The 14,311-nt window shown below is 39.9% G+C and overlaps 1 protein-coding gene across 3 annotated transcripts in view; it reads right to left on the minus strand.

Annotated features, from left to right (window-relative positions):
- Nucleotides 1-6,660: 6,660 nt before the first annotated feature.
- WDR25 (WD repeat domain 25) overlaps nt 6,661-14,311 on the minus strand; it is a 62,331-nt gene continuing 54,680 nt past the window's right edge. For all 3 annotated transcript variants that reach the window (XM_032112911.1, XM_032112910.1, XM_032112909.1), the window contains 3 exons: nt 11,166-11,336; nt 8,903-9,043; nt 6,661-8,521 (listed from right to left, as the gene is read on the minus strand). In XM_032112911.1, the coding sequence (XP_031968802.1) occupies nt 8,300-8,521; nt 8,903-9,043; nt 11,166-11,336 (534 nt within the window). In that variant the 3' untranslated portion in view covers nt 6,661-8,299. The remainder of the gene's footprint in view (nt 8,522-8,902; nt 9,044-11,165; nt 11,337-14,311) is intronic.

Genomic DNA, 14,311 nt, shown 5'->3' on the forward strand with positions numbered 1-14,311 from the left:
AAGGTTTGCCCATCTGAAAAGGACCATGAAGTTACCCCTAGATGGTAACTGGAGGCTTTGATGCATGGAGGCTCTGCTGAGGTCACTCCACAGCCCAGCCAGGTTGCTGCCCAGAGCAGTGCTCAGCTGGCAGGACCTTTCCCAGCTTCACCAACTTCAGCTGGCACAGCCCCAGCCCGTGTGAACAGCCACCCTCATGGCCAAGGGCACAACTGCTCCTTCACAGCAAACGCTGCTCACAAAATCACCACATCTTCCCAGAACTAGATCCTCCTGCTCCTTTTATTCATGTCTCATATTTTCCCTCACTTTTAGGGCCAGGTTTCTTTCCCTGACACAGCTGTGCTCTGTACACCTCTGTGAGTGGTGCTAAACCCTTCACATCTCCTCAAGCTCCGTGATCAGCAGCATCCATTCCTCCCTGCTCTCATCTCACCTTTCTTTGCTTCTCTTCTCTTACATAATTTTTCACCTGAAATTGACACTCATTATCCAAGCACATTCTCCCTTTTCCTCCTAAGCTCCTACTGGTACAAAGCTTTCAGCTTTCCTCCCAGTCCAGGAAAGAAAGTCACACGAGCTGCATGCAAGTGCTACATAAAAGTACTGCAGAACTGAGTCTTGGACTACGGGATGTGGGGGGCTTTGGTTTATGATCTTTGATAAGCAAATGACCCCTGATTAAAAAATAATTGGAATTTCTGTATATATTCAGATCTGGGCATATCACACATCCTTACAAAGAGTATGCAAGGACTCGGGAATCTTTATACACTGGGGTGTGGTTCACCTGAGTACTCACCAACAGCCATTTCGTTTTTGAGACATTAAAAATTAGGGAAGAGCCCAAAGTGAAAAGAGTTTGAGATTAGAACCAGTGAACTGAACAGAGAGGTTACTTCCTTTGTACTTGTAGAAGGAAATCCATGTCTCTATCCCTCACCAGTATTATAATCTCCCAGGAATTTTTTTATTTTTTAAAATCTCTCATGTTTGATATTTGAGAAGAGTAAAGATGAGGTTTTGGATATGATTACAATTTCATTTCACGGCTTTTGCCCAGATCCTGAGGTTATATATCTGGCCAAAACATTACCTGTTTGATGTTGCAACAAAGAAAAATTAGTCCGTGACATGCCTACAGTTCATAGTTCACAGATTGCATGTTTCATATTAATAGCATAATAAATATCTTCTTTTTTGCACTAAAAGCAGTACGTGATTGGAACTGATGTCTGCATTTCAAGTAGCTGCACACATTAAAAGAAATAGCAAAGTTGTGCAAACTAACTATCCAGACTGGCTGGGGTTAATACATCTTCTATCTTGTTTTATAAGAAATTCTTTTTAAAAGCAAGAACTTGCCTTAGCAAGGACTTAAAAAGCAAGGAAAGGGAATGAACCAAAATAGTTCATTTGCTTTATAATATATATATAAATTATAACATACATGTAAGTTATGACATTCTTTACCTCATACTCAAATAATTTCCTATGAACCATGAGGTGGAAGAGCTCTGGAATTTACTTATAACTCTTGTAAGTCAAGGGTTGCAAGCCAACAAAGGAGGTGGTTATGCAATAAAACATGAAAAATAACACAGTTCATGGTGAAGATATACCTAATTGATATTCTGAGGCAATTCTTCGCTACTTGCTGATGAACAAGTGGTAACAATCTGAACATAAGGAAATTGCTTTCTCAATGTAAGCAGGTTTGGACCAGACAAGGTACACTTAAGCACAAGTTGTTACATAAGTTACTCTTCTAAGGACACACTTCAAACAATTTCTCAGTAGAAATCTTCCTCAGAATGATACCTGAGTTTTGCTGCCCTGCTGATGGAAATTGGAGACAAATGGATCTAGCTGAAACTGTCTGGACTATAACTTCAGGCACTTTCAACCTTGGTAACTTCAGCCTTCTCCAAAGTCTTCCTACAAAAGTTTCTAGACTGATTTTTAAGAGGCACTTATGCAAAATCATGAAAATGTAGTGAGGATTACGTTTGGATGAAGCCTTATCATTTCTGTGCAGTACCTGGGTGCTTTCTGGTGGGCTTCTAAATAAGCTTGTGTAGGATACCCAGGGACTGGGAAAGGGAGGTGAATAAGCTGAGTTCCATTAAACCTCCACCTAAATCCAGTACAGGGAGTCTGTCGCGGGTTCGGTTTGTAACCGGGCAGAAACACCAATTTAGTGTAGTGGTTTGGTCCAAAATACTCATTACTGTTTATCTGCTGTGAGATAAGAATTAGGAGAAATGCAAAGCAGGCACCAAACTTGAAAGAATATAAAGAAGTTTATTAACAGACCTAAAAGAAGAAAAAAAAAAATTATACCACCTTCAGAACTCTCCTCCTCCCCCCACCTTCCTCCCTTCTCCCACTGACAATGTGAAAAGACAACTTTTAAGATGTTCAGTCTGTTTACCACTTCCATAATAACCTTGTTCAGTCCATTTAGAGAGAGAAGTCTCTTCTTGCTCATGCTATGAAAACATTATCACAACGAGACAGCCGCCCACTTCCAAATATCGTTCAGTCCATTTAGGAAGAGGAGTCTCTCTGCCTGCGTGTGAGTCCTTTCCCCCGACTTGCAGCTTTTCCCGCAACTGCTTTCGAGGGTCCACTCTTGAAGTTTTTTGGGGTACAATTTTAAGGTCGAGCCGTTCAGAAACAAAAATAGAGGCCCTTCTCCTTCCCTGGGAGCAAAGGGTCTTCATCATCTTCATCTTTAGGACTATCTCTGGGAGCATCTCTAGGAACTGAGGTTTTCTCCTTTCCCATTTGGAGCAAAAGTCCTCATCTGGTTCATCTCTCCCTGTCCAAACTTCTCATGAAATTACAGCGGCGTCAGCATCTGCCTATCTCAGCGCAGGTGCTTTTGCTTACGAGTTGAACACTCCACCCCCCAGATCTTCATGAAATTACAGCAGGATACTCTGATATATCACAGCTTCACAAGAGAATTTCAGCTTTAAGCATCTCCTCTCTCTCTTCCCTCAGGTTTTCAGCTCTTCACAGCAATAAAAGGGTTACTCTCACCTCGGCCTTGCAGCTTTGCAGCTGGAATGTTGAATGTTTCTTATCGCAGTGGAGAGGGGGGAGAGCCGAGCCGCTCCGGCTGCCCACGGCAAGGCAGTGGGGGGGGTTCCACGGCTGGAACAGGTCCATCGGCTCCAGGATGGCCGTGGCCCGGCCCGGCCTGGCCCGAGCAGGGCCTGGCCGGGCCCGCTGGCCCCCACACGGGGCCCGCAGCCACCTGTCCCAGCGCCGGAAACGAGAGAGAGCTTGGAGGGGGAGTTTGCCTATTCTTAAATGTGGATAACAGAGGTGATCACAACTTTAAGTGGCTTAGAGAATTGTCCACATTCAAACTGGCCAGCTGATAGGTTCTATCAGTTCCCAGAGGAAACTGTAAGCACCCCTTAGCAAGGACGTCCCTTCCGGGACTATGCTTGCTAACCTATGACAGAGTCCTACCCCCTTCCAGAGACCCATCATTCCCATCCTATGCTGGGCTGCTGGGAGTCATTCTGCACACGTGGCAGGATTCATCAAGCTCTGGGGCAGGGGCCAGCTCATCTTACTGCCACTGGAGATCAAGCACCTCTAAAATTGCTTTCTTTTCCCTTCATTAGCCCCCTGCATTTTCATTCTTTGAAGTGTGAAAACATCAGACTATGACCACTCTGCACAGAGAGGTGAGTCATGAAGAGAGCAGTGAGAAATTTATCAAAGAAAGGGAAAAACACCAAAGGCTCTTTGAAACTCCTGAGGCTACATTCATGTTTGCAAGTAGTATGGCCCAACAGGAGTAAATGTGCAGTTTGTCTCACTTCTGAAATCACAGTATCTAACCTACAAGCATTTGGGGGAGTAGGGGTACTCTGAACTATTCTCAATCTAGTCCCACCAGCTGGGACATATTAAATATGGTCCTAGAGCACATCTCCTCATTTAAATTCATTTGAGGGCAACGCAGTTTTCGCACTCTGTGAGCTAAACCATTGTAAGTTGCAATGACTCTGAGCGTTCGTGGGTGAGGTTTCCTTGTTATTTTTTTCTCCACAAAAGTGCACTCCTGACAAGGTAAATCTTGTAGGAGCTGATATGAAAGGATCTGCAAGACAGTAAATCAGTAATCAAAGGTAGAAAGAGAAGCAGACAGAGGAGAGGCTAAGAAAACGGGAGACTCTCCAAAAGTAATAAGCCTCATTAAAACTGGAAAACAGGCAAGAATGGAGTGCAAAGTGCTCTGAGATTTCTGCCTGCCTTTCTAATGACAGCTGGAATGAAAGCCTGAAAGTCTCAAGTCAGAGCACAGTAAAAAAGAAAAAGAGAAGATGAATGTAGTGTATGCACATAGACTGCTATACCTTTAAGTGCAGAAGACAAGGTGCTGAAACAAGGACAGAACAAATGAAAATTAAATGGTGAGGATGTGAGCAGTGACTAGGAAGAGCTGGGTTTAAGAGACCAAGATCAAGGCTTGCTGAAGAAAGCAGAGCAAATATTTTCAGTTGAATGCAGGCTAAACTCTTATGTAAGGATGTCGGGAAATTTGAGATCCCATAATTTTTTGATCTTCTTGTTTTGTTCTGTTCTGCCATAGTATTGTATCTTTACATTTGCCTGTCCCCTACAGAAAGAGTAATCCCATTGTAATGCCATACCTTATTTTCATGATGAAGCAATAGCTGAAATATAGTGACTCACCAACAGTATTTCAGCTGAGTGAACACAATGATTCTAATAACTGTCTGCTAATTAGCAGGTTTTTGAGATAAAGACAGTTGAATAGCTTGCATCCTCTGACACCCCAAATTAATAATGCTCCAGTAGCAAATAATAAAGTAGTAGAGACTGGCATTATTACTTTTTGGTACAGTACAAAATAGATTAAAATTAATCTGGCTTGTTTATCTACACAGTCTAGACCACTTCAAAATGCTGGAAAACTCTGCCTTGGCTCCAACATATGATGCCCTAGAGAGCTCTATATAAAGCTAAAAGAATTTCTCCTAAAGCAAGAGGCAAAAATTTATAGATTACAATTTTATGAATAAAATTAATTAACCAACAATTCATTACATTCTAAAAGCTTCATCTGACCATAATAATCCTTGTTTGCAGCCCAAACAGTATTTGGTAATTGCAGAGTGATGAAATAATGTGGATATTTTTTGATTACAGTTCATTACATAAGATAACAAGGAAGAATTTGTGTTTGAATCATAATGAAAACTTAATTGACATCACTCTTCTAAAATACTTTCAATGACTAAATTTCAGTCTGTGTCTTAATCAGTTTTATATTAGAAAGGTATTTTAACAACATAATGCTGTGAAAATAATTTCATTGCATTATAAAACCTTTGACTGGATCTTCTAACTAATTAAACTCCAGACATCTTGGAAATCTGACACAAATGCAATTCTAACTTTAATATTCTTAAAGATTATACAGTTTCAGGTTTCTTTTATTTTCTCTACTACCTTTAATCAAATTTAAGCTTTTCCCTTCCTCTCCACCCCTCAAATAGTCTATTTATACCTGCAAGATAATTTCAGGAGGGATAGATGCTAAGTCACCAGAACCATGCCTCAGCACATGAGTTAAACTTAAGCAACAACATGGGTAATCTTACAAAATGCAGTTACTTTTCTCTACAATGATTCTCAAAGACTGCTCTCTCAGGACCTTCCCTCTGTCCAGATGTGCTCTCACTGAGGCTGAGTGTGCTGAGAGCTCATTCAGATAGAGAGAAGTGCTCACATAAGCTGAAGCCTCATCCAAGAAGGCATTTCTACCACAAGCTCACATTTATTTCAGAGGCCTTTCTCAAGGCAGTACTTAACAAAGTAACAGATAATCTCCTACAGAGATACCACGTTGTAACAGAAACAATTCCAGTACTGCCCATCCTTCATATAAGACACACCTGGCTGCCTAAAGTTTTAACATGGTAACAGTACATTTTGAATTAAAACACCAGGAAGGAAGAACACAGAGCCACCCCCACGAAAAACATTGTACAGTTAGGATCCAGCCTGCCAACCAACAAGCAAGGGCTACTTCACTTCCACCTGACCTCATTCTGACTTTTATGAGGAGCCCACACCTTGAATTAGGAGTAACTCAAAACCACTGAACCAGTTTCTGTTTAAAGGTGCATCTTCCTTGTGTACTAGAGGCACAGTCAAGAGAAGCGTAAAACTCAGGCTACTGCTGAACAACTCATTGCTGAACAAGGAAGCAAGAAATTAAGGAAATTAAGGGAAACAAAGAAAAAAGATGCTTTTGCTACATTGCAAGGCTCACTTAAATTTAATGCCCTAGGTTAAAACCTGTCATTGCTGTTGATTAAAATCATGCAGCCACAGTACCTTGGTCCAGACTTCATACAATGTGACTGGATCCAGAGTCTTGGTATAGGCTTATTTCTTACTACAAGCAATAAGGAACATAAACAACAAACCAAGGGAGCTCATTTTGCTCATTAATTAATTAAAATCTGCTGTTCACAAGGGTGTTCTGAAAATTTTTCTCTCAGAAAGTTTTTTTTACTGAGCATGTGAAAAATGGATAGAAACCCCTTGTGTTTGCGCCAGTAAGAAAAATCAGAAGAATAAAAAGATGCTACAGAGGAAAAATGGTTTCTGGAACCCACAACAGAGACAATTTACTCAGCACTATTATCCTGTGTATGTTAAAACGCCTTTACAGACTCACCAGACCAAAGACAAGACAACCTTACAGCACTCACTACAAGGTAAGACATGTTTATATAGAGTCAAGATTAGGAATACATATGGTTTATGTGATGCATAGACATATTATTTTTCATACATATACACACATATACATATAAAATATTTTCTAGAATCAAGCAATACAAGTACAGGGAGTACAAATTTAAAATACACTTATAAACAATCTCTGTATCTGTAAATACACAGTAATGGCCTAATGAACTTTATATTTAGTGAAGAATAGCCCAGCTCCTGTCTGAGTGCCAAAGAACGTCCCCTGCACTAAATAGCATGATGATAGTTTTCTGTGCCCAAGTGACATCAAGAAATATGGAGAAGTGCATATGTGTTTGCAATAAATTAGTGTAACATGTTAATTGTTTTCACCCCCAAGCATCGATTCCATTGTAGGCTTGTGTACTAACTTGTCAAGAATAATGGGAGTAAAGTAGTAAACAGAGATATCATGTATTAAAAAAAAAGTTTATTTTTTCCTTAAAAATATTTATACGTAGTTTCACTTTGTTTATATACAGTCATAAAAGTAAGTTTAAAACTCAAGTTTAAACATCAGGATTTCAAAAACACAGATGTATTGACTTCAAATTAAGGTTCAAGCTATCTGTCACATCTTTCCCTGGAACTCTCAGACAGCATTTTACAGTAGGTTGTGCCGATAACAGACTATCCATCATCAGAAGAAGCAGTCCCACCTGCCCTGTGACCTTCCCCCTTCTCGTACATAGAAGCTATTTTGCCTTGAACTACTGTATTGCTTCTCTAACCCTACAGTGATTAGGTCAGGGAGTTAAACTAGCTCAAACCAGGGGTAAAAAACATCCCAGGAAGATGGAATATATATTAACTGATCTGAACATCATCCTCTGTTAAATAGTATGCCCTCGACTTTTGGTGAGGACAAGAGGAAACAGTCTCATATTGTGACTGGGGAGGTTTAGATTGGATAGCAGAAAAAATTTCTTCAGCAAAATGGTTGTCAGGAGCAGGCTGCCCAGGGAAGTGGTGGAGCCACCATCCTTGGAGGTATTTAAAAGATTTGTAGATGTGGCACTATGAGACATGGTTTAGTGGTGGACTTGGCTGTACTGGGTTAAAGCTTGGAGTCAATGATTTTAAAGGTCTTTTCAAACCTAAATGATTCTATGATTCTAAGATAAACCTCGTGTAAGAAAGCTGCATTGAAAAGATAAATAAAAAGAGCAGTAATTTTCTTAAATTTAGGTACTCAAAGCAGAATGGGACTGGATGAGCACCAGAATATTGACACAAAAGGGTTAAAAATTCATCTCCACGGCTGAGGGAGAGAGTAGGACCACTTCTTTGCTCAGCAGTTAACCACAAGACCATCTTAACTGCATTACGAAAGCGCAAATTTAGAGGTCACAGGAGAAAAGACAACAGTCTCTCTCTCCTGCTTACAACACATCCCAACAGAATTTCACATTCCATACTCTGGCTTATTTACTAAGCCCTCGACAGACTAACAGGAGAGAGACATCCCTAAACGTAGCTCTGCTTGTTATTGCCAGATCTTGATTTCTCCAGCCCAATCACATGTTGCAAGGAGCGATGGCAAGACTGGGTGAAACACAGCACTCACACAAGCTTCTCTATGTGCAGACAAAGTGCGAATAATCCTTGAAGTATGATAGTTGTAGAAAAACACTTTGCCATCTGAACTTCCTGTCACCAAAAGTGCTCCATCTGGAGAAAATTCACAGCCCACTGCAAATCCTTCCACCTGTGAAAAACAATAACAGTGTAACTCTTGATGCTGATTAGAAAAGTTCATTGTGGTATACTGAACATTAATATAGTACAAAACCCACACATCTTTAAATAAATATACACTAAAGACTTCTCCAGGTCTTTATTAAGACACAGCTATATCAAAAACTTATTTAATCAAGCTATTAAGCATTCATAAAGTCTTCTAATAACTATTTTATTCAGAGTGCATGATTCAAAATAGACTGGCACATGGGAAAGCAAATGAAGCCTATTAGTATCTATCACTGATTTATAATAAAACACTATTAGCAGAAATATTAAAAAGCAGAGGTGCTTTGCTATCTATCTTCCTTTTAAACTTGGATACTGAGTTCCTGGTGAGGAAGGATACCTTGTGTCCTTCGTATCTTTTCTTTTTGTTGATTCGGTAGGGTCGCTGGGCAGAAAACAAAGCCATGTAGTTCCCGTTGGTCTGAGCAACAAACACAGACTCCTTTGGGTGCAGGGTCAGACTTGGGCATGTGTAACGCTCCTGAAAATGATTTTAAAGGAAGTTTTGTTGTATCAAACAGAAGATTTATTCAAATTATTCAAGTTATCTGTTGATGTATCTGAGAGCCCATAAAGGCCATGGTAAGGATAAGTCATCTCCATAGTATACTTTATGTAAAGATATTTAACTCACTACAAACCACTGGAAGTCCTACATCAAGACAAATGCTAAATCAAACCTCTACCCCAATTTCCTAGCCATTGACCAAAATCCTCTATCTCTCTGAGCCATAATTATACTGGAGAACAATTATAAGGTAATTCCAACCAGATGGTTCTGCATCATCATCTTCCTGCCCAAGAAAGCCCAAGTTTGGACATGAAAGTCAATCTTCTTCTCCCATATCCCTTCCTCCACAGTCATACTGTGCTTTCCATGCTACTTTGTACAGTTCTCAAATCCTCCATCTTTCCAGTTCTGGCCACACTGACAGGAACAGAAAACAGCTGATTTGAAACAGACACCTTTCCCCATCCCACTGTTATAAAAAAGAAGAAAAAAAAGGGATCATTATTAGCCTCCTTATGACAGTGATGTGGACATCTGCTGGCTGCGAACTCATACAGTTCCTATTTAAGACTGAAATAAGATTACTTTCAAAACTCTACATGGTGACTCCATCAGAAATCAACTTTCTCACAAGGCTTCCACCAGGTCCAAACCTCTTCTGGTTTCAGCCTAACATAAAGACAGAGTGCTGAGTTTTGATGCCATGAATACAAAAAGAGCTTTGGCTGTAGGATCCATCTGCATGTGAAGAACACCAGGATGACAGTGACCACTGGACACCATGCGCTGTGTGGTAGAGCGGGAAGAACATCAGACTGGTTTTGCAGTGTGATTTGGAAGTGAAGGACTGGGAAGGAAGTTCTGGGTACTGTAAGGTACTGGACACACTGCACTGTGTGTTTCTGCAGAGAAACTGGGTCTGGAAGTATGTGATCAGAAAGCACAACATAATCTGCAGGAGCAAGGTGCTGTTATGCTGGGTATGCTGTAGTAATGGGTTATTTTAGAGCTCTTAACTATTCATTTGTTAATGCAGACAAGCAGTAGATCAAGTCTTGTTGGGATCTAATCTGTTTAGAGAGCTGAGGAGTTCTCTCCCACATCAAACGTTTCAAAGGTGAAATTCAGAAAAGTGAAGCAGAGTTGGCAAAATCATCATCACATTTTGTTTATTCACAGTGCAGAAAACCATTTCAGAGATGCTGTAATCATGTTTGTTTGTTACTCCTTGGTGCTGAACCCTTCTAGGCTGTAATTTATATATTCACAGTTGTTTCTTTTTTCCTTTCCTATTGTCTATCCAAAGTATTGATAGATCCAATATTGTACAAAGACACAATTCTGGAAATTAAATACGAAACAATCCCATTAAATCATCAATTATGTGTCCTTGTCAGCAGAGTACTGTTCATTTCAGCCAAAAAGCATCTATATACAATCCAATCATATTGTATTACATAGGTTATTAGACTCTGGTTTTCAAAAAAGACCCAGGGAGTTGAAATTTTCTATTAACTTCCTTGGTAATCTCCTTTGAAGCTGCCAGCCTTTCTAAACAATTTAGTCCATTGAATGTCTTGCTTGGATAGATGACTGAGAAATACTGCACCTGCACTGATAAATGCAAATTTTGCCTCTGTGATTATGCTGTATTAGGTATCTATACGCACGTATCAGGTTGCTATTACTGTGTGAATATTAAACTCAATTTTTCCATAACCCTCACTGCAGCTGATGAAGAATGTATGAAAAAGTGTGGGAAAAGAATCGTGGCACTATAGCAGCTACTGCCATGCACCACTGGCAAGCCACAATGACACTGCAGAGTCCTTGCCTAAATATAGCTTACATGTCAATGAATTAGCACCGAAATGTAAATATTTTAAACACAAGGAGACCTCTCAGCCTTCAAGGTTATTTTTTAATAACAATTAAGTGTTAAGTAAAAAAACAAAGAAAGTCATCATCAACTTACAGGAAAAGCATCTTATATATCACAAGACCTTATTGAAAATCAAATACTTTTTTTTACTACACTGACAAGTATGAAATATTAAATTGTGACCTGAACAATGTAAGTTGTTAATCTTACATGAAAAATCTGATTGGAGATTTTGGCAGCACTTTGGAAGTCCCACGCAACGATGGTGCGATCAGCTGAGTCTCGGCTTACTGCATCCGTGCTTGTAAGAAATTCTCTTCCTTCTGGGAGGAAGAGTATATCCAAAGTCTGTTGTACTGCAGCTTTGTAAACTCTCAACACCTAGTGGATAGAAGAGTTTGTTATTTTTTGACAGATTAGAACATGATAACCTATGTTTACCCTCTTTGTATTAATAAACGTCTCCATTAAATTATTTTATTTTTAAACATCAAAAGGTCACCCAATTTAAAATGTTGTACTAGTGTTTTAAATAGCTTAGTCAATGTATATAAAGAATCAATATACAGGAAAATTAAATTCTATTTTAAAAAGCATCAGTTTGTACAATTTATATATTATATTTATATATTCATAAGATTCTGTTATAAACTACCAAGGAATTAGAGTAAGATCCAGAAAGGGCTTTAGACAACACAATGTTGTGAAGATGGGTCTACACAAACTCTCTTCAATGTTATGAACTCTTCTAGATTCCCTAGAGGAGGCAAAATAACCCTTGGCAGCAAGCTGGCCCACAGTGTGAGCTGGGCTTTAAACTGAAGGCCTCGGGGAGTTTGGAAGTCCAAAGCGTCAACACTAAATACACTGTTGCAAGCAGCTGGGGATAAGACAGACCGACCAGAGCAGCAACAAACGTTCCTTAGCTGCCTCCTGAGATGAAAACCAGCAGACCAAGCACCTCAGGTGTCTCTATACCAACACACACAGCCTGGGAACAACCAGGAGGAGCTGGAGCTGTGTGCCCAGCCAGAAAGTGGAAAGGGACCTGAGGGTCCTCATGGACAACAGGCTGAACACGAGTGAACAGTGTGCAGCTGCAGCAAAGAAAGCCAACTGGGCGCTGGGGGGCATCAACAAGGGCATCCCTAACAGAGATAAAAAAGTCATTGCCTTACTCTAGCCAGCTCTTCTCACGTCCCACCTGGAACACTGTGTTCAGTTTTGCCCATGCTATACAAAAGACATGGGGACAGGCTGGAGAGGGAACAGAGAAGGGCAACAAAGATGATCAAAAGACTAGGAAGCTGCTACTTAAGAAAAGACAGAGAGAACTGGGCTTGCTCAGCCTTGAGAAAAAAGAGGTTTAGGGGAGGCCAAGTTCCTGTATTTAAAGGGTGGCTACAAAGATGATGGAAACTCCCTTTTTACAAAGAGTTATGTGGAAAAGAGAAGGAGTAATGGGTACAAGCTACACCTGGGGAGATTCCGATTGTACACAAAAAGTGGGTTAGATTCATGCAGAAATGGGTATCAGCCGCAGGATTCTGAATATTTTAACAGCCTGTAAGCTGGATCTTAAAAAGTAAGATATATTTTTAATTATTCTAAGGAATACATGAACAACTTGAATTTCCTTTCTTTCCATCTTTTTTCATGAAAATCTGTATCTATGTTGTCTAATTTGAATTTTGCAAATCAATACTTTTGCTTTCTTTTTTCTCTGATTTGCCTCCAGTGAAGAGAAACTTCAAGGCAAGTGGCCAGATCAAAGCAAACCATCTCTCTGAATATGGTGATCCTTGAAACTAGGACATGGGAAGACTCCTAGTTTTTAATATCTGAATCTCTCTCCCCAAGATAGCTAAAAACATAGCTGCCTGCATTTCCAATGGGTGTGCGGAGGTTAGTCCTTCCTCTAATGTCACTAGAAAACCAACACAGTGGAGAAAGTGATTGAAGCATTATCCTGAAATGACTCCCAACTTTGTGAGGTATTTCAGTGCCTACCTGACACCCCTAATATACCTAGTGACTACTGACTTCAGGACCCAGGCCATTTGCAGATACATTTTTTTAAAAATAACAACCAAACAAACAATTTTCAGGTGTCACAGTGAAATGTCCTGGATTATACTTCTGTTTTACACTTTCACCAATAAAAGAAAAATCGCTTCAAGTACCAAACTTGAGAACTTGATTTCTTGCCTCACAAAAATCAGTGACTGTTGGCAAAATGTTCAGAAAGGTGATCCCACTTTAGGGTGGTGATCTACTAGTAGGTGTCCTGACGTCCCTCCCAGCTCTGCTTCCTGTGATCTCAGCATGTAGAAGGATGGCAGCAGCAGCTGCTCCAGTTGCTTTTCACAGGTTTTGTGAAATACACAGTTTAGAAACATTATGTTTGCATTCGGTGAAGAACCTCAGCCATGCAAGCACCCTACACACCCTATAATAACAGCAACGAGATGTAAACCTGCACACTCAAAAAACTTGCACATCTCTCAGCAATCTGCCTGCATTTTTAAGATAGTGAATATACAAATGTGTTACTTGCTCTCATCAGATTTTACAGCCTCAGAATCTGCATAATATACAAAGCAATTAAATTTTGTAAAGCCAAAAGGGATATTTCCATATTTATAGCCTCCACTTTCTCTATGGAGAAATCACCATGCCTATTTCTTCACAGAGTTATAAAAGGAAGTCTATAGTTCATTAGTAAAGTAGAAAATGAAGCTATTTTGCAGGAGCAAAAATGAAAAATAAAATCCCAAACCAAAAAAAAAAATCCACAAAATATAATAGCTGCCTGGAATGAGAAATGGAAAACCATACAGAAACCTGACAGCTGTAGGAACTGCAGGAGAAGAATGAAGTTAAATTGAGGGGACTGGGCACAAAGGCAGAACCACCCCGACAGACTGAGGAGGCAGCTACTTAGCAGCAGGCACTCCTCAGAAGTGACAAGTCCCAACCAGAGAATCAGCAGGAGTGAGAGCATGGAGCAGCACAAGTGTAGGAACAGGGACAGAGAGCCAGAAACAAAGGCCAGTTAGTGCTGAGAAATGAAGAACAACAAAATAGAGCAATAAATGATAACAAACTTCCAAACCATTATTCGTGGTAGTGATTCTTTAATATTTTCTTATTTTAAAGATGAAAATCACAGACATACTCTTTAGATCTTCATCACCTAAAAAAGCCCCAATCTTGTGAAAAGTGGGTACATATCCATACATACATTGTGTACAGCTTTGTAAAGGGTTTAGGCTTTGGACTTGTTTTTAACAGTCTTTGGGGCAACAGACATCTCTTGGTAAGGAAAAAGAAGATACTGTGAAGTTGGTAATGTG

This window comes from Corvus moneduloides, chromosome 6, assembly GCF_009650955.1.
Source record: "Corvus moneduloides isolate bCorMon1 chromosome 6, bCorMon1.pri, whole genome shotgun sequence".
Lineage (NCBI taxonomy): Eukaryota > Metazoa > Chordata > Aves > Passeriformes > Corvidae > Corvus > Corvus moneduloides.